General features: G+C 35.7%; 1 protein-coding gene and 1 pseudogene across 16 annotated transcripts in view; one reads left to right on the top strand and one right to left on the bottom strand.

Moving 5' to 3' along the window:
• Positions 1-25827, bottom strand: part of CCSER2 (coiled-coil serine rich protein 2) — a 186123-nt gene that overhangs the window by 35127 nt on the left and 125169 nt on the right. For all 16 annotated transcript variants that reach the window (XM_016918773.4, XM_016918774.4, XM_001155270.5 and 13 more), the window contains 3 exons: positions 15660-15743; positions 9234-9320; positions 2045-2134 (listed from right to left, as the gene is read on the bottom strand). In XM_016918773.4, the coding sequence (XP_016774262.1) occupies positions 2045-2134; positions 9234-9320; positions 15660-15743 (261 nt within the window). The remainder of the gene's footprint in view (positions 1-2044; positions 2135-9233; positions 9321-15659; positions 15744-25827) is intronic.
• Positions 22369-24017, top strand: LOC104008232 (calcyclin-binding protein-like; annotated as a pseudogene).

Here is a 25827-nt window from a genome sequence, read left to right as displayed (position 1 = left end):
CACACTGGAGGTTTCTACAAGCATCTTGAGGGATGGAACTTTATATTTACACATGTATTTTTATATTCTTCTTTATATTTACACATCCAAATTAATACAGTGCCTGGCATGAAGTAGGCACATAAATATCTGCTGAATAAGCAAGTGAATATCTGCTTTTCCTCCTTTCCCCTTTTCTACTGTTATATTTCTTCCTCTTATTTCCTGTTGATTCTCTACTTCAGAGATCTTATTTGCAGCCATTAAGTGACACCAAAATCCCCTTGGACAAATCTCAATACATTCAAATTTTTGCTCTGCTGCTGTTGGCAGCAAACCACTCTCCTTCAAAGGCTCTTCAATGTGCTTTTGGGGAAAAGAACCTAGAACTAGCAGTCAAGAGTCCTAAGTTATAGTACTAGCTCAGCCACTTATTAATTATGGAAACTTTGCTATGCCAGTTAATCTCCCTAGCTTTTGCTACCTTATCTACAAAACAAAGGTATTTGGCCAGATGATTCCTATAGTAACTTTTATAGTTACTTTTTTTATAGTTACTTTTGTCTGATGAGGAGGAAGACTAACATCCAGTTTCCAGAACAGTGAGGCTGAAGGAGCCAGGGGTGGTATAAAGACTTCCATGAGGATGGCAAAATGGAACTTATCATGCTTAATGGAATCACCAGTCTTCTTAGTAGCACAATTATAAGGCATAACATCCCTATGGGGTAAATGGAGACACCTGGAAAGCCCAAACTTCCATCTAGAAGCAAGGGGCATGGTCTTCTATTAAACAACTGTCTGCAAACAGATGAGCTTCCACCGCCTTTGACATTAAATAATATTACATCATCATTTTCTGTTGGTATCTTTTGCTTTCTACGATTCAAACACAACCTTCATTTTCTCCACCAAGCTCCTTGATTCTTTCAACTAGACTTTCCCACATCCTTTGAACCTTATAGACTTACACAGCACTTTAACTACATCAATGCATTCCCAATTTCTTAAGAAGTACTTATAAACAGAGGAATCCTTATTTGTCTGTATTTCCTTCCCTAATTCCCCACTTCTAGTTTGAAAGCCAAATATCTGGGATGAAAGGGGATCATCAAACTTTTGTTGAATAAATTAATTCCTACCATTGTATCTTATACAGAGCACAAAAAAATACTTGTTAGATGAAAAGAAACAAAACTCTTTTATAAACTTTAAAGGCCTACGGCTAAGCTTTATAAACTGAATTGCTGATTATATTAGTCATTATATTTCTCTGTTCCTTTGTGTTACTAGGATTCCACTCCTAAATATAAGGCAAAAGAGTCAAGGCTGACTTATTAGGCAATCTCTTAACAAGAAATGTCTACTACCTGGCCCCAAACAATAGCAGAAAGACTAATGTCCATATGATAATTCTCTGGCTCACACACATCCTGAACTAAGTTCTGAGAACTCAGATTAAATGATAGAGTATTTTTAGCACTAAACATGTTTTGAGATATAACATTTTTGAAAAACAAATAAGCATGGAATACATAGTTACTTCCTATTTAAAATAAACCATTCCCTAGTTCTGCCTAAAACATAACTTTTATTGTCTGTATCTTCGTGCATTTATATTTCCTAACACCCTCAACATTTGAGTAATTATAATAAACATATTTGAAAAGTTTTAACAAAAAAGGAATATGCTAAATCATATATTTTCAAAGTGTCATATGCTGCTAAAGTGGGATGACTGCATACAGGACTGCTATTTCCTTTAAGGCATGTGGAACTACTCTCATAAATCATGCAATAAGAGGAGAGTAGACACGCAAATAAAATGAACTATAGTATGCAGAATGAAAAAGCTATTAAAATGCACATTCACTTACATAAGACACACAAGAGAAGCTTTAGGAAAACACATAAACACCTAAGAGACAAGCAAAAATAAATTACCTACAAAAAAATTAACAGCCATGACAGATTCAAAATTATTAGAGATTGCTGTAAAAAGAGTGAAATAAAACATCAAAATAGCAAATGACTGGAGAGGAGGCTAAGAGCAAATGTTACTTACAGGAATTCGTCTCCAGGGTGTTTGGGTATATTTATCAGCATAAGTGCATTTTTCCTCTTTACATTTTTGGTGGCAGATATGCTGAGTTGCCTAAACAAAAACACAAAATTTTTACATTGGTTTAATTCTGCATATACACACCAAGACACACAAGAGAAACTTTAGGAAAACACATAAAACACCTAAGAGACAAGCAAAACTAAATTACCTATAAAAAAAAATTAACAGCCATGACAGGAGGTAATCAGGGCTCTTTTAGGGGGTATGTAACCAAATCAACAAAAAAGTCACACATGGTAAAATAGTTCTGGCTACTTTTTTGAAGAAAAAATGTTATCACAGCCAACATTAAGGTCTATTCAGTGGTCTCTCATCTTATTCAGGGAGTGGGTTTGAGAGTCAGCCTATAAGGTTAGAATTTTGAATAATCTAAATTACCCTTGGCAATCTCTTATATTGTCCATAAAACATACAATATATGATTTTATGTATATCAATATAAAGAGTTAAGTATATGGATGTAGAATATATAGGGATATTCAGTATATAAAGAATACAACTGCAGAATTTACAGTATTTCCCTAAACTGTCATGGTACTACAGTCACTAAAGCTCAGTTTCTTAAATCCATTTTTTAATGGGACTCTGCTGGACATTGAATACCACCAGTCCACTTGTCAGGATGTCTGTTCTCACGTGCAGTGTGATGAAGCCTCTTTCATGATGTATTGACTTTACTGGACTGAAATATTTTGAAGAGTGTCAGCCCTTTGACAAGATCCATCTGACCATTTCTGTTCACAAATGATTTCTCCACACGATTCCACTCAAAGCACACTCATTTATATAACACAAAGTAACTTTCCCAAATAATCATCACTTTCAAAAAAGATCATGAAAATACTGATAAAAAGAATTCTCCCGGCCAGGCGCGGTGGCTCACGCCTGTAATCCCAGCACTTTGGGAGGCCGAGGCGGGTGGATCACGAGGTCAGGAGATGCAGACCAACCTGGCTAACACAGTGAAACCTCGTCTCTACTAAAAATACAAAAAATTTGCCGGATGTGGTGGCGGGCACCTGTAGTCCCAGCTACTCGGGAGGCTGAGGCGGGAGAATGGCATGAACCCGGAAGCAGAGCTTGCAGTGAGCACAGATCGCACCACTGCACTCCAGCCTGGGTGACAGAGGGAGACACCATTTCAAAAAAAAAAAAAGAGAGAGAATTCACCCTTAGTGACAAGCTAGAAAATAACCACATTATTTGTTAAACCACCTCACTGGAGGTAGATATACTTTCTCATAGGAAACTAAAAAATTCTTGATTATTCCATCAGGTTAAAATGATACATTTCTACTTTAATAATATTTACCCATATTCAAAATTTTTCTTAACTGCAATCAGATCATTACAATTTCCTTATACAAAATAAAATCTAAAAACAAAAATGTCTATCATAGAGACATATTTCCCATTCCTAAGAAATGAGACAGTCACTGAAACAAAATTCAATATAGGCTGGGTGCAGTAGCTCACACCTGTACTGCCAGTACTTTGGGAGGCTGTGGCTGGCGGATTGCTTGGGCCCAGGGGTTCCAGACCAGCCTGGGCAACAAGGCAAAACCCTGTATCTACAAAAAACACACAACAAAAACAGCCAGGCATGGTAGCATGTGCCTGTAGTCCCAGCTACCCGGGAGGTTGAGTGAGAGGATCACCTGAGCTTGGGAGGTTGAGGTCACAGTGTGCTGAGATTGCACCACCGCACTCCATCCTGGGTGACAGAGTGAGACTCTAACTCCAAAATAACCCCCCAAATTCAATATATAATCAAGTATTTACAGTCTCTTGGAATTCACTGTAATAGGATCAACTTTTAACATATATGAGGGGTATATGAGGAACAGAAAAGATAATTTAAAAACACTATCATAATGAAAACACTTTACTTATTCCATCCTATTGCAATTCCAGAAATTCAGGTGCTCTTTGATTTATAATGGGGTCACACCTGGATAAACTCATAATATTGCTAAAAACACACTTTTGATTTGGGATTATTTTCAACCTATAATGGGTTTATCAGGACATAATTCCATGATAAGTTGAGGAGCTTACTGAATGAGTATCACTTTTGTACCATCATATAATCAAAAAATCCTAAGTAGCAGACTGTCTATGATTTATTTTCTGTGGTCTATACGCTAACACATGAAAAATAATATTTGGCAAATATATGAGTTTTCCAAAATTTGGAAAAGTCTAGTTTCTAGTGACATGTCAACATATATAAAATGACTAACCAAATCATTTTCTCACCATCTGCCTTCTTTATTGCTGACAGACTGTACAGATGCTCACCTTCTATTTGGTCCCACATTTGGGGAAATGTGTCCTAATCTCTTACCCCAAGGAGATAGAACTTAATTAGTCTGAACCAATGTGATTAATCCCATTCCTCTATGCTTAGGAAGGGACAAGTAACTCAAATCTAGCCAATCAAACAGGAAAGTCTAGGGTATCTGAGAAAGGGTTTGTTGATTTTAAAAACAGACACTGGAGATAATAGGCCCTTAACCTATCCTTGGGTATTACTGTGTGAGAATGTGACACATAGAGCAACAGACATCTTGTGACCATGAATGGACAGCCAACAGGATTCCAAAAAAGCCGATCTGGAACCTAATCAATCAGCCAAATGACCAATAAGAAACCACTGAAATGGATGGGACCTACATAATTTCTTGTTGAGTTTACAACTGTTTTTATTTTTAAAATCACTTTTAGTTAGGGACTTTTACTTGGAACTTAAAACATCATAAGATATGCACTGATTTACACTGGGTGATTTAGGGCTTATATAAGAGTTGCTATTCATCATGTATCCATGGACCAGGCATTAAATAGTTTACCTATGTAGTTCTATCGCAACATAACTATCATAACCCTATATGGTCAGTACTACTTTTTTTTTTTTTTTTTTGAGATGGAGTCTTGCTCTGTTGCCCAGGCTGGAGTGCAGTGGCACGCGATCTTGGCTCACTGCAACCTCGGCCTCACGGGTTCAAGTGATTCTCCTGTCTCAGCCTCCCGAGTAGCTGAGACTACAGGCATGTGCCACCATGCCCAGCTAATTTTTGTATTTTTAGTAGAGACAGGGTTTCACCATGTTGGCCAGGCTGGTCTCGAACTCCTGACCTCAGGTGATCTGCCTGCCTCGGCCTCCTAAAGTGCTGGGATTATAGGTATGAGCCACCGTGCCCAGCCCAGTACTACTTTTATTATCCTCTAACAGAAGGGGCTTAGGAGAGATTATAGAACTCCCTTCAGAGAACATGGCTATAAATTTCAAAGTCAGGATCTGAACTCAGGTCTGTCTTGGTTTTTCAAATATACTATACTGCTAGCCCACTTAACCTGAGTTCCACTGTCTAATGTGTCTCCCATAAAGGAAATTCTACACTAGCAATTTCCCAAGATTATTCTGAAGAGTCAATGAGAAATGTATCTGAACTATTATTTAACTATGGTATTGTAGTAAAGATAAACAGGCATTCTTAGCATTTTTTAGTAAGGTTTGAATAGTTAAACTTCTATGCCTTTCAGTTAATTCTCAGAGCGCTGCAATCTGATTTTAAATCAGAATATTTTGAATTCAACACTTTATACTGTCAACGTATTTTTATGAAGGTTTGCATGCAAACATAGGTTGGAGTTGAATGTATATTTTTTAAAAAGATAAAAAAGCATAGAAGGCTATAACTGAAAGGGAAATTGGAAATCACCCAGAAAAACCTTCACATTTTGGATAAAGAAAGCACTAGAGAGAGGTGATGGAAACTGTCAGTGCCATTTAGCTAATTAAATTAGAAACAAGTCCTTTAATTCCTAGTCTATGATTCTTCTGATTTTTTTCCTATATTAAGAAGAATAGAGATGTTAAAAAAAATTTTAAAGAGGTGATTTTAATTTGATAATGTGAAAAATACTGTCACTTATCTTTGTTTTCAAATGGTTTGTATCTGTTAAAACTCTCTTGGTTTGAACAAGTGACTTTCTCGAGTTCTATAACTAAACCTTATACTGTTAAATCTTTGAGTGATTTCTAATTTTCTACTATAAAAAGGATACTTGGCCACCTAAAACTAAGGCATTCACTTTACAGAGATCACTGCTTGCAATGAGAAGCAGTGAATCTTTTCTAATCCTCTAAATTTATGTTGAGAAAACCACACTAACATTAGCCTTTACATAAACTGTAAAGAAAATATCACGAAGTTCTCCTGGTACGGGGCCACAGCTCCTCTGCAATTTGTAAACATGCTAATGAGATTCTAATGTGTTTACAGAGGGAATTTCTAGCTGAATACACCACAGCTTCCCAAGCAATCCATAGGAAAACTAGGCACACCACCTAGAAAAACAGGTGGCAGGCTCTTTTATGACAAATATGATTACTAGGTTTAATATATCGAGTACACAGAATTTCAAGGTACCTACTGATAAAGATTAATGCTTTCACTTTTCTTTCTTTAGGATGCTCTTCAATATTTCTTAAATCTTTCTAAAAATTATTTTCAAGGTGAGATATTATTCAGGACAACTGGTGCAGTCTCTTCAACAAATCAATACAAAAAGAAAAAAAAGAATAGTTCTAAATTAAAAGAGATATAAGGGATATAACCAGTTGTGCATAGTCCTAGACTGACTTTTAGTTTAGGGACATCAAGGTACAGGATGTTTTTGGAACAACTGAGAAAATCTTAGTATGGACTAGATATTAGAAGATGTTAAGGAATTACTATTAATTGCTTAGAGATAATAATATAATTTGAGCTATGAAGAGACCTGTTATTATTTTTTTTAAGATACATTCTGAGGTTAAAAGAATACTTTATCAAAACTTCACGGCATAAAAAGATTCATCTTTCATCATTTATCATCTGTCCATATAAAGTGACCTTTTTCATAAATCTTTGTCTTAAATTTACTTTTCTAATTTTACTATTGCAATCCTATTATTTTTGATGAGAATAATTTTATTCTGTCTCCCCCAGTCTTCTATTTTATTTTTTAAGACAGAGTCTCACTCTGTCACCCAGGCTGAAGTGCAGTGGCATGATCTTGGCTCACTGCAACCTCTGCCTCCTGGGTTCAAGTGATTGTTCTGCCTCAGCATCCCAAGTAGCTGGGGACTACAGGCGTGAACCACCACAACCAGCTAAATTTTTTGTATTTTTAGTAGAGACAGGGTTTCACCATGTTGGCCAGGCTGGTCTCGAATTCCTGACCTCAAGCAATCCACCCACCTAGGCCTCCCAACGTGCTCGGATTACAGGAGTGAGCTACCATGCCCAGCCTCCCCCAATCTTTTATGTTCAGCCTTATCGTGCCATTTTCCTTTAGCTAGATTTTTTTTTATACAAAGCAAGTTACTGGATTTTGCTTTAGATCCTCAAGGAAAGTCTCTCCAAGACATAAGACTATTTGCAACTACTATTATATTTGTTATATTTGGTCTAATTTCTATTACTTTAGTTTTATGCTGTTTTTAAGTTTTCCTTATTTTTCTACTTCGTCTTTTTAACTTTTAACTTTTGCAAGATACTTTATTCCAACCTACTAATTACTTCAAAGCATTTCATAAACATTATTATAATTTATCTAAGTATATTTTTTAAAATTAAGAATGTAGAATATTCATTTGTAGAAGATAAAAAATTCAGTACTTCTAACTTCCTTCAGCATATTCCTTATGTTCTTCCTCAAACTTATTTAATCTGAATATTTTCCAAAATTAATAGCAACTTAAAATTTTAAAATTAAAAATAATTTTTAATTTCAGAAAAATTAAGGATTTATAAATCCAAACAAATCCCAACATTAGAATGATATGTAATTTACATTAGGTAAAATGGGCAGTAAGTTTTCTCCAACTAGTGGCTCAGAAGTTTATACCACTTAGTTTCCATTGCACCGCTCATTCATTTTAATCTTTATCTCCTTATTCTTGAGTTATTTTTCAATTTACCTCTCAAATATCTGAAATGTATTAACTGGGTCTGTCAAGACATTAAAGGTCAGAATTTACCTTTGTATATAAATAAAAACTTGCTTGGATATAAAATATGAGGTTCATAACCTCTTTTCTGAATTGCACAAGACACAATATCTTGTGCTCTGTAATATATTTTTGTAAAAATCGAAGCTTACATAATTTTCTTTGTTGTCTTTTTTCTTCTCCCTGAAAGTTGATTGGGTTCTTGTCTTTGGCTTTGAACACAAACACTAGGCCTTATTATTTTCCTTTTTAATTTTGTATGTGACAGGACCTGAATTTGTAATATTATGCTACTTTTTATTCAGTTTCATAAATTTTCTTTGTTCCTTTAATCATAATATTTGATTTATCTGCTCTATTTATTCATGAAATGGATCTCCGTGAGCTGACCCCAGTGGCTCAGAGCTCAGTATATGATATCCTTTATATTTTCAGTGAGATTAATATTTCACCAAATTGCTTTGTTAGACCAAAATGTGCTCTTGACTCACAACAAAGATTTCCTTTTGAGTGTTGTGATTTTTAGGCCATTATTTTCTTTTTATCATGGTCTTTTATATACAAACTAAGTAATAATTAAATTCAAGACACCATACATATTGTTTTCATATGAGACTAATATGTGAAATTGCACAATTATTAGATTATGAAGATTCAAACATGACTCTGATGGATCATTCAATAGCATCCATAGGAAATAAACATTTTCTTGGAGTACCCTTCAATCTGATAGTGATGCAGCTACCTAAATCTGAATACCCAGGCTAATTCTGCTCACAGAGAGAGAAAATACCCTGTTCTCAACTCACAAGTACTTGTTTCTTTAAATATATCTGAAGAAAAGCCATTTACCCTTGTATCAACAAAATGAATGTAAATTGGTAAATTTTAAATACCCAAAACTGAGGTCGCTGAATCAATGAAGAATTTTCCAAACCAAATACTTAATATTTAGATTAAAAGTTAAATCACATACTTTTATTACAGTGCATATAATCTAAAAATAATATAAAAGTGCAACTTTGAGAGCCAAAAATAAAGCTAAACTCTACTTCTGGCTCAAAGTTTTATGAAAAACACATTTCACCCAGTTTGAAAAGTCTCTATACATTATACTACAATACTTACAAGCTGAAGTTCTAATAGTTGGATCTTTTCATCTTTTTTCTTTATTTCCTCTTTAAGTTGTTTTATTTCATTTAATAAATCTTCATTCTGAAATATTAAAAAATTTTTAGATGAGGTATTTAAAATACCATAATGAGAGGCATGAAATCAATGATGAAGACACAGTAATGAACAAACTATCTGGTCATTTAGGGGGGAAATCCTCTATTAAAAAAAAATCTAAGATTTCATCCGGTAATGAAGTCTGACATGTTGACAATGAGCAATAGTAGCAGCAACAGTTAGCATTCATTGAGAACTTATTAGATGTTAAAAACTAAGCACTTGCACTTATCTAAGCATTTGATTCTACCCACACTCCTGAGGTAGGTACTGTAATCCTTTTTTACATATAAGAAAACTGGGACATAGGCCACAGAGTAAAAAAAAAAAAAAAAAAAAAAATCACATACAAAAAAGCAACTTCAGCTAGACTTCAAGGGATACATAAGAGTAGCCTGTGAAAGAAAACAAAGGGCATGAGAAGCAGAGGCAATAGAATAATTAAAGGCACAGAGGCATTTCATGGCTGGTTTACAAATCAGCAAAAAAGATAAATGTGCCTGAAGGGTAACAAGGAAGATTCTTTGACCATGAGCCACTTTTTGAGGAGTACCTCCTGAATCAAAGAGAGAACACCTTCTCAATAGGATCTATAAGAAATGCCTAGTACTATTAAATGGAAACCTACTGTCAAGTTAAGCAGGAATCCAGTTACATTTCCAAAGTGTTAATCATTACCCTATAGTTAGCCCATGTTGTTTGTGTTTCATTATTCAGTTATCCAAAAGAGAAGGTAATATAAGCAAGGAAATTCAAATATAGATGTGAATAACATCTTTCCAGAGAGAAAAACAAGTAAGCAAATAATTAGGATGTGTTGTAACTAAGCAAAGAATGTCATCCTCTTTAGCTACATCGGGAACAAAAACATATATTCTCTTTAACAAAGAGATCAGAAATAGACATTTTACAAAGCCTTGAACATATCACATAAGCATCCCAAACAATGTGGAAGATTTTTAAAATGCTATTATGTACACTATAATTGAAAAAGACTTTATTACATACAAAAGATAATCTCCACTTGTTTTTAAGTTTAGGAATTATAAAAATTCATAAAGACAAAAAAGATGGATTGCAGATCATGAAAGATACATTTCTAAGAATACATTTAGAAGGACACATTTCTAAGTTATGTAGCAAATATAGCTATTCAAAAGAAATGATTTATATTTAATTATATAACATTTTAAGGCACCTTAACAATTAACATTAGTTAAAAGCTATTGATAATCCATGCAAATATGACAGAGGATTTATATCTCAAGTATATTAACAGCCTGTCTAAACATTTAAGATCATTTTTAAGGCCTCAACAGACAAGTAGCCAGTTCTCACAAATATACATATAACTGGTAAAATGTTGTATTTAACTTGTTGAATAAAGTATTGTTTTATAAATATTAAGTTAGTGGTGAAATACCCAATGTAATTAACCAGACTGCAGGAAAAAATGGCACACCATCAGACATAGCAGTTATGTATATTTGGACAAATATACATCTGTATGTTTAAGAGCCATCAAAATACCTGCACTCTGATTCAGTTATCCTACTCCTAGGAATCTATACGAAAGAAATGATCCTAAGAAAGAGAAAACCTATAACAAGGTGTTATCTGAAAGTTAACAAGTTTACAATTGTCCTGTAAGAGGACAACGGGAATAAAATGTAGCAACTTCATGGAACACTATGTAGCCATCATTCATGCAGTCACCAGTAGGTTCGGACAGTGTTACACAGGAAATAGACCCAAAAATGAAATCAACAAATAATGTGCTAAGAACATTAATAGCCAGCATGTATATAGCACTTGCTGTATGGCAGGCACTGCGCTAAGGATTTTTTTCCCCCACCAAAACCATTTCATTGTTTTAATTTTACTTTTAATTGACAGATAACATTGTACATATTCATGGTTTACACAGTAATGTTTTGATACATATAATTTATAGTGATTAGATCAGGGCAATTACCATTTCCATCATCTCAAACATTTATCATCTCTTTGCATTGGGAACACTGATTTTATATATAAAGATAGGCAAAGAAGTGACATCACACATCAGAAATGAGGGACTACAGTGGGGTTCCAAAGGATAAGCACAAGATTCAGAAGATAGAGGAGTGTGGTAGGCTTGGAATTTTAGTTAAAGGATTCTAAGTGCCATACAATATAATACAAAGGTGAGGGAAAGCATAGCACGTCTGGAGAAGTATAAGCAGTGTCGCTGTTGCACATAGGTTCTGATTAATGTTGAGAAGCAATTGGCTAGTAAACTATGCAAGGGCCAGATCACAGAGAGCCATGACTATCACGCATGGCCTTAGCTAGGGAGTGACAGATTTGCATTTGAGATGGCTTTGACAGGTGTTTAGAGGACAAATTTTAACAAAAGCAAGAAAACTGAGCTAGGCACTTATGAAAATATTATAATAATCTAGATAAGAGTAGGAGCCTGATCCAAGAGAGTGATAATATAGATGAAAAAGGAGAGAAGAAATCAAAATTTTGAGATTTTTGGCAATTCACTGCATGTGAGAAAAGAACAGAGGAGCATTCAAGGGTGACACTGTATTTCTAGCTTGAGTGACATGGTGAATAGCTGCGCCAACAAAAGAAATGGTGAATACAGAAGAACAACAAGTATGTCCAAAGAGGAATATGTGTGAATTTTAAATATATTGTTACACAGGTGGGTGGGCAGTAGGGGGGAGGTGGGGACATGGTGGAGCCAGAACAGATCTTGAGGTTTCTTCAGTTCAGTATGTCAAAGTACTGTATGTTGGGGTATTGGTTTCTGAGCTCAACAGTTATCAGTTTTTTCATTAAATAAATAAAATGTTTAAGACATCTCACATACAAATACACACACACACACACACACGTATGTGGGGGGTGAGAGAGAGAGAGTCTGTGTTAGAAGTACTTATGGGTGGGACATACAATGTAAGTGTGTCCAGTGGGCAACTGGATTACCAAGCATGAAAGAAAGGAGTTTTACATGTTAGCCATATATGTCATATTTGAAATTATGAGAGTAAGATGTTCAAAGAGGACTGGACTAAAGATATAAATCTAACATTTAAAGAAGAGGAGAAACCTACAGGAAAAAATGTTGAAAGGTATGAGGGATTCCAGAGAGAAGTGACACAAAAGCCAAAGGAGAAAGCTTTTAAAACAAAGGTCATGTCAAACGTCTACAGCATTGAAATGGTAGCTATTTTCATTGTTCCAAGTTTTCACACTAACTGGAAAGGAGTTTAAAAGGAGTCAAGAAAAAGTGTATTTGATTTACTGAAATTAAGTGAGATATACACATTTACAAATGAATAATGACAAGAAAGTAGAGGAGGCGCACTCAAGACAGATGAGAGAGGAGGAAGAGATGCAGTTAGGTCCTTAAGCAGCAGCAGAAGACAAGAGTTAAGAACACAGAAGAGCTGATCTTCCATAGCACAGTGGACACTTTTCCCCTGTAACTGGAACAAAGGAGTAAGAATGAGACAAATATAGATAAATTAGAAGGCAAGAAGGAGGCCGGGCGCGGTGGCTTATGCCTGTAATCCCAGCACTTTGGGAGGCCGAGGCGGACGGATCACGAGGTCAGGAGATCGAGAAAATCCTGGCTAACACGGTGAAACCCCGTCCCTACTAAAAATACAAAAAAAAAAAAAAAAAAAAATTAGCCAGGCGTGGCGGCGGGCGCCTGTAGTCCCAGCCACTCAGGAGGCTGAGGCAGGAGAATGGCGTGAACCCAGGAAGTGGAGCTTGCAGCGAGCCGAGATTGTACCACTGCACTCCAGCCTGGGCAACAGAGCGAGACTTTGTCTCAAAAAAAAAAAAACAAAAAAACAAACAAAAAAAAGAAAGCAAGAAGGCAGGAAGCATAAGATATTTACTGGATGAACAAACATAAGGCTACCTGCAGAGGTTGAGAAGTATAGCTAAGCATGGAACTTGGAGAGAGCTATTTGGAAGAGATCATTAAGGGAATGGGAGAGGGATCTGTCCTGAGATTAAATAAAAGGATAGATTAGAGGCACGGTAGGTCCAATGGAGACTTTAGATCCTAAAATTTTAATGGCACGAGATGCAGTATTTGTGTCATTTGAAACTGCACTGCTAAACCATTTTGGATGAAAGGTGACACAGTTGGGGATTTGCTGATTAAAATGCAAAAGAGACCAGAATACTGAAGAAAAGAGAAGTATGACCTATTGCAACTCAGCTTAAATAAGAAAGACTAGGAATAATCTGCCTGGAAGGAAATGGAGCAGGGACAAGAAATAAATACTGTGTAACAAAATGTCTATCATATGGCCGGGCACAGTGGCTCACGCCTGTAATCCTAGCACTTTGGGACGCCGAAGCGGGCGGATCACAAGGTCAGGAGATTGAGACCACGGTGAAACCCCGTCTCTACTAAAAATACAAAAAATTAGCTGGGCGCGGTGGTGGGCACCTGTAGTCCCACCTACTCGGGAGGCTGAGGCAGAAGAATGGCGTGAACCCAGGAGGCTGAGCTTGCAGTGAGCCGAGATCACGCCACTGCACTCCAGCCTAGGCAACAGAGCGAGACTCCATCTCAAAAAAGAAAAAAAAAGCAAAAAATGTCTATCATATAGCATTAAATATTTAGATGAACTAGAAAGGAACACTGGAAAAGAGTAAAGATACCAATTGTGTAAAAATGTTGGAATTAATTTTTTTTCTTTAAAACATAATTTCTTGTCCGGGTGCGATGGCTCATGCCTGCAATCCCAACACTTTGGGAGGCCGAGGTGGGTGGATTACCTGAGGTCAGGAGTTCGAGACCAGCATGGACAACATGGTGAAACCCCATCTCTACTAAAAATATAAAAAATTAGCCGAGCATGGTGGCAGATGCCTGTAATTCCAGCTACTTGGGAAATCAAGGCAGCAGAATCGCTTGAACCCAGGAGGCCGAGGCTGCAGTGAGCCGAGATTGTGCCACTGCATTCCAGCCTGGGTGACAGAGCAAGGCTCCGTCTAAAAAAAAAAAAAAAAAAAAAAATCTTTATATGTAAAAAACTTTTTCTCACTCACACACACACACACACACACACACACACACAAATTCAGGAAAGAGGTCAACTTTGCTTTTAAAATGTCAGTCACAAATTCACAATTTTTTTTTTTCTAAACTGGGAGGTCATCAGAGATTACCTAAGTCAATGGTTCTCAACTGAGTGTTAAGAGATGGCCTGCTGTGAACCTGCTGACTTAATGTATTATATTGAGAGTAGGATGAAAGCTCAGGGTTGGGAAGCAATCTGAGCAAGGACAGGTAGTCAACAAGTTGAAAAGCCAAGATGAGAGAATGAGATTGACTACTGTACTATACTCTTGTGATTTTGATTGCTTTATATACAATCTTCTTCCCAATAAATCACTCTGCAACCTATGAGCAAATAACGCTTTTCTGCCCTATTAATTCCAGGCCTGGCCCCTTGAATTGTTTTGAAAGTGATATGTGCCACATCCAAGCAGAATTCACATGTGATCCTATCAAAGTTCTCTTCCCACTGGCACAATAACATGTCCCACAATAGGGGCTGATCCGTCTCAGTATGGATCCCAGAATGAGGAAGACACATGAAGCAGAGTCCCAGCTGATCTACAGCCAATATGTAAGTGAAATATAAATTTCATTATTATAAGCCACCATTGCTTTCAGGTTGTTACTGTAGATGACTAGCAAACACTAATAAGTGTACCCTGAAAATGGGATGTAAAAGCTAACTATAACTTGACTTGGAAACATTAAATTAACCAAGAATCTCTGTGTGTGCTTAAGAAATAAATATCTGCTTAAATAGTTGCAAAATAAAAGAGTTTTCTTCAACTAAAAATAGACATAAATAAGAATTATAAAAAAAACACTTTCACTCACAAAATACATCTGTATTCTGTATTTTTAAACATGAAAAAAGATAAATTAATCTCATTTTCAGTATACTTCTTCAATTTTGGGATTTATATATGAGAAGCACCTATAACCATTTTAACTTTTATTCCTACTCATATTTTTAAAACTCTTATCATTTATCATTATGAGCAATATATTTTCTTTTTAAATCCTGCAACAGTAGTAATACAAGGACAGATCATTATCCAACTGATAAATTCAAATTAAAGCACCACAGAGATATCATTTCAACTTAACAAAGTAGCAAAAGTTAAGAACAAACCTGATGCTTTAGGTATTAATACATTTATTATTGTTTTCATTGTCATTGTATCATTATTTTAGTATTTAAAAAGAATTTTGAAAAATCCAGCATGACTACATAGTCATACCTTATATACTTTATCACCATCTTCTGGTTCTGGACTGGATGGCAATGACAGTTGAATATCATGCAATGAACCACTTCCATCATGCTGTCAGAAAGAAGGGAAGAAAAACACCAGATTAATATAGTAATTGTGGACATTCAGTTCAACCTGAATTTACCCAGACCAAATGCTAGCATGGTGAAGACCAAATGCTAGCATGGTGAAGAACAAATGGGAGACAAAATTTTAGAAATCTTCATTTCCCCTATATATACTGTTAGAAGGAAATGTGGAAGAAGAAAAAAGGGAGCTACGGCAAGAATAATCTGTGGAAGTAAATAACGGATACTATATAAGCGGCTGAAATACAGAACCATTAAGCATTATGAGAACTTTCCTAAAGAATTTTAAGACTGTTTCACCTAGGAAAAGTGTAAAACAAAGGTCAACTGAATCTGCTTTGGTTTAGACATGTTTTGAGTATCAAGGAGCCATAAACAATAATATTAAGTAACTCAGTAAGGCTTAGCAGCAAAAATAACTGAATTAAAAATACTAGCTACATGAGGATATATATCACATAACTCCATTTATATGAAGTCTGAGAAAAGGCAAAACTAATCTATGGTGTTAGAAATCAGAAGAATGATGGTAGACTAAAGGGAAGGGGGTTACTGACTAAGAAGGAACATTAGGGAACCTAGTAGGAAGCTGGAAATGTTCTATGTCCTGAGTGTACGGTAGTTAAACATACATATGAAAAGCTTGAGCTGTACACTTAAGATTGGTACACCTTAACCACTTTACTGGATGTATCTCATGCCTCAAAAAAGGCTGAAATAAAGATTTTTGTTCCAAAACATTATAAATAAAATAGGATGACAATATTAAGTTCCACCCTTTGCTGAATTGGTTTAGTAATAAGAAACCACATGCTCAATGGTTCAGAAAGACAGCCTCAAGAAAAATGAACCAGAGAAGAATATAACTGGATGACGTGCTACCTTGATCAGGACTGAGCCCCTGACCAAGGCAGCACAACTGAGGTTCAACACCTTATTTGTTCATGATTCCTGGCTGCCTCAGTAAACCCAGTGACTGAACCAGCAACCTTCAAGGAACATAACATTGCAATCTTCCTCAGATATATCTTTTCTGGTTCTCCCATACCATGGATAATGTCTACAATAGGGGAGGTGAGCATGCAGGTTATTTTCTTCTTAATTTATTGTACTGTATACCCACTGACACAGAATCTCTAGGGATGGGGCCCAGAATTTCTAAATGTGTATTTAGGGCAGTTCAAAAGGTAATGCTGATTGACAGTCAAGAGAGTAAGTGTTTGCCAAATTTCCAGCATAGATAAATTACTTTTCTATGGTGGTGTCAAATGGACATTAAGACTTTGATCTAAGAACATAGGCAACATCCTAATGAATAGCAATATTCTCGGAATACATTTTTAAAAATTAAGAAATAAAGAAAGTAAAGTGAGTTTTACAGGACTCATCTCAGTAAAAAGTTCATCTCCGTTATTACTGCCTAGACATATAAAAGCATCGCCAGTCCTACCTACAAGTATATTTGAGAAGAGAGACAGACTGTAAAATTTGAATTATTTCCAAATATCTAAATGTCTTCTTCCCAACTGCAATGCAGGAACCCCAAGGAATATGAGACAACACAAGCACATACTGCTTTGCATTAAATGCAGGTGTACTTGTGGGAAGTGTACAGCAGAATAGAAAAAATAAAACAACAGCATTAAGGATAGAGGAAAAAAGAGAAGTCCAGCAAAACAGAAAATACCAGAGGTCACAAAATACCAGGAACTGAGTAAAGTAGCTCCATAAAGCTGTTGTAAATTCATCGGTTCATCCCTGAGCAGCACTTGCTTGGATCTGATCCTAAACAGCATAGCAAAGACTTTGAAAAATAACCTAAGATCACTTCCCAGGTCCCAGACTAGCCTCTGGAAGGTGTATACTCAGAACAGATCTGGAAAGCATGGCAAAAGCTTTGAAAACAGAGCTGGCATTAAAACCACAATCAAGACAGCTAGCTGTACCTTGTAGCCTAAACTCAACCACATTGTTTGCCTGTTTAAAAACAAAATAAAGATTTAAAGAAGATCAGGAATCTCATTATACAACGTTCAAATATCTAATATATAATCCAAAATTACTCAACATCTAAACAGAGGAGAAAATGTCAACTCACAAAGGAAAAGACAATCAAAAAACACCAACACCAAAATGACACAGAAGGTAGAACTGGAAGAGATTTTAACAGAGCTGTTATTAAAATTCTCCAAAAGAATAAACTCTTGAAGGGACTACAAAGAGAAAATCTCAGGGAAAAAAAAACAAAAACAGAATATAAAAAGTAGAAACAAATGGAGATTTTAGACCTGAAAAGAGTCAAAAACCAAAGTTTTAAAATGCACTATTGATGGGCTAAATACTAGCATTTCAGATTACACAATAAACTTAAAGAGTGATCAACAAAAATTATCCAATCTGAATGATGAAGAGCAACAAGATTGGTCAAAAAAAATTGACAGAGCCTGCTCAGGAACATATGCGGACAGTAATAAAAGAGCTAACACTCCTGTCATTGAAGTCACAGAAGGATAGGGGTGGGCAGAAAAAATATTTCAAGAAATAATGGATAAACACACCCCAAATTTGGTGAAAGACACAAACCTACAGATTTGAGAAACCAAATTTAAAAGAACTAAAAATACACCAAACATATGCTCTCTGAATATAAGAGAATTTAACTAGAAACTAATAACAGAAAGATAATCTCCATACACTTGAAAAGTAGACAACCTTCTAAATCATCCTTGGGTCAAAGAAGAAGTCTCAAGAAAAACAAGAAAATATTGTGAATTGAAGGAAAATAACAGACACCACATACCAAAATTTGTGGAATGCAACTAAAGCAGAGTGATAAGGGAAAATTATAGAATGAAATACTGTTATTAAAACAAAGGTGTCAAATCAATAACTGGAGCAAAATAAACGTACAACAAGCAGAAAGAAGAAAATAATCAAGAGCAGAAATTAATGAAACTGAAAATTAAAAAACAAATAAATCAATGAAACTAAAAACACTTTCTTTGAAAATTGCTAGACATCTAGCAAAACTGCCAAAATGCAAAAAAGAAAGCACAAATCAAAACATTATCAGGAATGAAAGCAGAAATATCATTACAGACATCTCAAATGCTAAGAGTAAATAAAGCAATAATAATATGAATGACTCTACACACACAAATTTGACAACTTATGTGAAGTGGCAAAATTCCTCAAAAGCAACAAACTCTTGAAACTCACCTAAGATGAAATAGATAACCTGTGTAAACATATGACTATTAATAAAAATGAATTCATGGTTTAAAGCCTCTCACTAAAAAAAAAAAAATCTGAGGCCAGATGTTTTACTGGCAAATTGTTCCAAAATTTAAGAGAATAACATCAATTCTATACAACCACTTAGAGAAAAATCAAATTAAATTAATAAAATCAATTAATGAGGCCATTAATTGCACTTCCCTGATACTAAAACAAAGACAGTATAAGAAGACTACAGATCAATATTCTTCATGTATAAGGATGCAGAAGTCTTTTTAAAAATCTCACACATGTAATCCCAGCACTTTGGGAGGCCAAGACGGGGGGGATCACCTGAGGTCAGGAGTTCGAGATGAGCCTGGCCAACATGGCGAAACCCCATTTCTACTAAAAATACGAAAAAAAAAAAAAAATCAGCCGGGCATGGTGGTGCATGCCCATAGTCCCAGCTACTCAGGAGGCCAAGGCAGGAGAATTGCTTGAACCTGGGAGGCAGAGGTTGCAGTGAGCCAAGATTGCACCCCCGCACTCCAGCCTGGGCAACAGAGTGAGACTCCGTCTCAAAAAAAAAAAAAAAAAAATCGAAGAATCAAAACCAACAATATGTAAAAAGGGAAATACACCATGAGCAACTGAGGTTGATCCCACGAATGCAAAGCTGGTTCAATAGTCAGAAAGCAATGTAATTCACCAAATTGAGAAATAAAAGGTCTGCACAATTATCTCAATAGACTACACAGATAAATTTCCTGGCAAAATTCAATATCCAATCAGGATTTTAAAAAAACTCAGAAAGCTAGGAATAAAAGAACTTGCTCAACCTGATAAAGTTCATCCAAAAAACCCACCAGGCATGGTGGCTCATGCCTGTAACCCCAGTACTTTGGGTGGCCAAGAGGGGCAGATCGCTTGAGCCCAAGAGTTCAAGACCATTCTGGGCAGCATGCTAAAACTCTGTCTCTACCAAAACTATAAAAAATTAGCCAGGTGTGGTGGGATGCACCTGTAGTCCCAGCTAATTGGGAGAATGAGGTGGGAGAATCACCTGAGCCTGGGAAGTCAAGGCTGTGGTCAGTCATGACTGTGCCACTGCACTCCAGCCTGGGTAACAGAAGGAGATCCTGTCTCTGATTCCCCCCCAAAACCAAAACAAAACAAAACAAAACATCCTACCAGTAACATCATATTTAATGGTGAAACACGGAATATTCTACCCCAAGACCAGGAACAAGGCACTCCTATTCAATATCATAGTGGAGTTTCTATCCAGTGCAATAAGGCAAGAAAAAGAAATAAAAGGCAAACGAATAGGAAAGAAAAAAATAAAATAACCTCATTTAGACACAGAATGTATGGTGTAGAAAGTCCCTTAAGTATCTATAATAAAAGTACTAGAAATTTGGGAGGCTGAGGCAGGCAGACCACATGAGGTCAGGAATTCAAGAACACCCTGGCCAACATGGCAAAACTCCATCTCTACTAAAAATACAAAAATTAACCAAGTGTGGTGGCACATGCCTGTAATTCCAGCTACTCAGGAGGCTGACGCAGAAGAATCGCTTGAATCCAGGAAGCAGGGGTTGCAGTGAGCTGAGATCGTGCCACTGCGTTCCAGTCTGGGCAACACAGCGAGAACGTCTCAAAGACAAAAACAAAAACTACTAGAACTAGTACATGAATTTAGCAAAATCACAGAATACAAGGTCAATATACAAAAATCAACTGTGTATGGCAAACAACTGAAAATTGAATTTAAAAAAAACTACCATTTATGATAAAGCAAAATCCAAAAGACAAGGGAAAAAAATCCAAAATAACAAAAGAGAAATACTTAGGTACAAATCCAACAAAACACAGACTAACTCTGTATATTAAATATATAGGTTGATTTCTTTTACATATATGTATATACATATATGTGTATGTATATATGTGTATATGTGAAGGAATATATGTGTGTGTATATGTGAAAGAAATCAGAGAGAACTAAATAAATGGAGATATCCTCTGTTCATGAATGGAAAGATTAAATATTGTTGAGATATCAATTCTCTTCCAAACTCAACTGGAGATTCAGTATTCTCCCTATCAAAATCCCAGCAGAATTTATTTTTTGTAGAAATAGAAACGCTGCTTCTAAAATTTACATGAAAAGGCAAAAGAACTAAAATAGTCAAACAATTCTAAAAAGAGAAAGTTGGAAGAGTCACACTACTTCAAGACTTACTATAAAGCTCCAGTAATCAAGAGAAAGTGATAATAGCAAAAAGATAAACATACATCAACGGAAAGAAAAGAGTCCAGAAACAGACCCACACATTTATGGTCAAAGGCATTTCTGACAAAATTACAAAGGCAAAACACTACAGAAACAATATTCTTTCCAACCAATGGTGCTAGAACAACTGAACATACACGTGATAAAAATAATCTTGGCCCATAACTCATACCACATACAAAAACACTTAAAACAGATTATACACCTAAGTTTCAAACTTAAAACTATAAAACTTATCCACTTAAATATAGAAAATCTTTGCAATCTTAGGTTGAGCAAAGATTTCTTAGACCAAAAACATGATCTATGGAAAAAATGGTGGCAAAAAAATGATAAATTTTACTTCAAGAGCAGAACTTTTGCTCTCACACCTGTAATCCCAGCCTTTTGGGAGGCCGAAGCAGGTGGATCACCTGAGGTCAGGAGTTCTGAGACCAGCCTGGCCAACATGGTAAAACCCCATCTCTACGGAAAAAAATACAAAAAATTAGCTGGGCATGGTGGCATTCGCCTGTAATCTCAGCTACTCCAGAGGCTGAGACAGGAGAATCACTTGAACCAGGGAAGTGGAAGTTGCAGTGAGCCTAGATCACGCCACTGCACTCTAGCCTGGGCAACAGAGCAAGACTCTGTCTCCAAAAACAAAAACAAAAACAAACAAACAAAATTTTATATATTTATATATAATTATATATAAATATATATAATTTATATAATTATAACTAAAATTAAAAATAATATAATTATATATAATTATATATAATATATAAATATATATTTTATATCTGCATATATATGCAGATATATAAATATAAATTTATATATAATATATAATATACATTATATATTATACATATATTATATACATTATATATTATACATATATTATATATAAATATATATGATTGCAGATATTTTCTTCCAGTCCATGTCTTTTATATATATATTATATATTTTATAATATATATTTTATATATAAATATAATTTTAAATATATTTCTTAAAATATATATTTAAATAAATATATATTTAAAATAAATATATATTATATATTTATATGTATAATATATAATATATATATATAAAAGAAGACATGGACTGGAAGAAAATATCTGCAATCATTCAAGTAAATACCGAGCATAATGCGTAACTCATAGAAAGCCTTTTTAAAGTGTCAGCTAATTTTAAAACAATAGTAAGAAAATAATGAGAATGTGAAGGTGCAGGGTTATTAACACAATTGTACATAGTTGCCCAAAAAGCTAGTCCCATTTTTAAAAATATCCATTTGTTTCATCACTTACATACCTAATAAAGGAGCTATATCTAAAATATATAAAGAACTCTCAAAAATCAGTAAGAAAAGACATTTGTGTTAATAGGCAAAAAAGACACTTCACCAAAAAAGACATATAAATGGCAAACAGTCATATGAAAATATGCTCAATATCATTAATCTTTACACAAATGCAAATTAAATCAACAATGAGATACCACTAAACACCTATTCAGTGGCTTTTATAATACACTGATAATACCAAGTGCCAGCAAGAATGCAGAACAATAGTTACATTCTTACATTGCTAGTGGCAATACAAAATGATATAGTCACCAAGGAAAACAGTTTGGTAGTTTCTTAAAAAGTTAAGTTTACACTTACCATACAACCCAGCAATCCTACTCCCAAGTATTTACCCGAGAGAAATAAAAACACATGCTCACATGAAAATCTGTAAACAAATGTTCACAGCAGTTTTATTTGTAACTGCAAAAAAATTAGAAAGCAACATAAATACCCTTCAGCTGGTAAATGAATAAGCAAACTGGTAGCATTAAAATAGAACACTAACTCTGCAATATACAGAAACGAATTCCTAATACACGGTACAGCATAAATGAATATTTCAAGTTGCATTATGTTAAGTAAAAAAAGCCAGACTCAAAGGCTATATATTATACTCAAAAGGCTATATCATATCCATTTATATGATAATCTTTTCATATCAGTGGTTGCCAGGAGCTAGCAGTGGGTGTAGAAATTGACTTTAAAAGAAAATAAGGAATTCTGGGAGGGGATTGTAATAGCTGCACAATTGTCAATTAAAGCTCATAAAACTGTACACTGAATTCATGCAGGTGGGGGTCTGTGTTTGATTTGAGGGCTCTGCATGGCGTTTCCTGTTCTCTCCCCTGTGTGGCTGCAGCTCGGGTCTTTGGCCTGACCCAGCCCGATCTAGGCTTTGGAAGAGCTACAGAAACATCTAGAAGAAGCAAAGGTGTTGCTGGAGAAGGCTACTAGGAAAGGAGTACGTGATGCCCTTACAGGTGAAAAAATCCAAAATTGAGACAGAAATCCAGAACAAGATGCAACAGAAATCATAGAAGAAAGCAGAACTTCTTGATAATGAAAAGCCAGATGCTGTGGTTGCTCCCGTTACAATGGGATATACAGTGAAAACCAGTAATTATGGATGGGTTCAGTCAGATAAGTCTGTGAAAATCTACATTACCTTAACTGGAGTTCATCAAGTTCCCTCTGAGAATGTGCAGGTGCATTTTACAGAGAGGTCATTTGATCTTTTGGTAAAGAATCTAAGTGGGAGGAGTTACTCCATGACTGTGAACAATCTCCTGAAACTCACTTCTGTGGAAGGCAGTTCAAAAAAGGTCAAGACTGATACAGTTCTTATTTTATGCAGAAAGAAAGTGGAAAAGGCTGGGCGCAGTGGCTCACGCCTGTAATCCCAGCACTTTGAGAGGCTGAGGCAGGCAGATCACCTGAGGTCAGGAGTTTGAGACCAGCCTGGCCAACATGGCAAAAGCTCGTCTCTACTAAAAGTACAAAAATTAGCCACATGTGGTGGCAGGCACCTATAATCCCAGCTACTAGGGAGGCTGAGGCAGGAGAATCACTTGAACCCTGGAGGTGGAGGTTGCAGTGAGCCGAGATTGCGCCACTGCACCCCAATCTGGGCGACAGAGTAAGACTCTTTCTCAAAAAAAAAAAAAAAAAAAAAAAAAAAGAAAAGAAAAAGAAAAAAAGAAAGAAAGTGGAAAACACAAGGTGGGAGGGATTACCTGGCTCAGGCTGAAAAAGATTGCTGTTCTTACACTGCTAATAAAGACACCTGAGACTGGGTAATTTATAAAGAAAAAGAGGTTTAATGGACTCACATTTGCACGTGGCTGGGAAGCCTCATAATCATGGCCGAAGGAGAAGCATAGGCATGTCTTACATGGTGGCAGGCAAGAGAGCATGTGCAGGGGAACTGCCCCTCATAAAACCATCAGATCTCATGAGACTTATTCACTATCATGAGAACAGCATGGGAAAAACCCTTTCCCCCATGATTCAATTACCTCTCACCAGGTCCATCCCACAACACGTAGGGATTATGGGAGCTACAATTCAAGAAGAGATTTGGGTTGGGACATAGCCAAACCAAATCAAGTGCAAAGAAAAAGAGAAACCCTCCTATGATACTGAAACAGACGCTAGTGAGGGATTGATGAATATTCTAAAGAAAATATATGAAGAAGGAGATAATGATATGAACCAAACCATTAATAGAGCCTGGGTGTAATCAAGAGAGAAGCACATCAAAGGAGACAGAATTTTGAGACTTAGAAGTCCTTTTGGGAAGTGTCTTGTGGAAATACAGATGTTGCCAATAAGGAAATACTGGTGAGCTGCATATATAAATTTGACATCTATTTAACAGCCTTCTTCTAAGTAAAAGCAATGAATTCTTCATTTCCTATGAGAGGATTTATTTAAATAAAATATGCTTATTAAACACTTAAAAAAAACTGCACACCAAAAGGCTGAATTTTACTGTGTATATTGCATCTCAATAGAACTGCACTAGCTTGAATGATGTCCCCCCTAGAAATTCATGTCCATCCAGAACCTGTGAATATGACATTACTTGAAAATAGGCCTTTACGATGTAATCAAGTTGAGTTCACACGGGATTAGGGTGGGTCATAAATCCAATATAGCTGATATCCTTATAAGAAGGGAGAAATTTGGACCCACAGACACACAAGGGAGAAGGTCATGTGAAGATGGAAGTAGAGACTGGAGAGATGCATCTACAAATCAACGAATCCCAAGGATTGCTGGTAACCATTAGAAGGTAGAAGAAACACAAGTTTCTCTTACAGAGCCTTCAGACAGAGAAAAGCCCTGATGACAACGCCTTGGTTTTGGATTTCTAGCCTCCAGAACTATGACAGAATAAACTTCTATTAATGTAAGCCTCCACGGTGTGGTAATCTGTTATGGCAGCTCTAAAAAACTAAGATAAGATTTGATCAAAAAACAGCTAAAAGCAAGTAAAAAGGAGAGAGAAACACCAGATAAATCTCAACAATCACACCCACAAAAAGCTGAAATAGCAATATTATTGTAACACGAGAAGCAGGGTACCATTAAAGAAGGAAAGTATTAATAAAGATAAACAAAGAATTCTAATTAGTAATCAGAGGACCAATCTGCCAAGAAGATGTACCAATCATAAACATGTATATACCTGATACAATAGCCTGA

The sequence above is a fragment of the Pan troglodytes genome, chromosome 8, assembly GCF_028858775.2.
Source record: "Pan troglodytes isolate AG18354 chromosome 8, NHGRI_mPanTro3-v2.0_pri, whole genome shotgun sequence".
In the NCBI taxonomy this organism is placed as follows: Eukaryota; Metazoa; Chordata; class Mammalia; order Primates; family Hominidae; genus Pan; species Pan troglodytes.
Note: the sequence above shows the minus strand (reverse complement) of the source record. Positions and strands in the feature narration are given on the sequence as shown.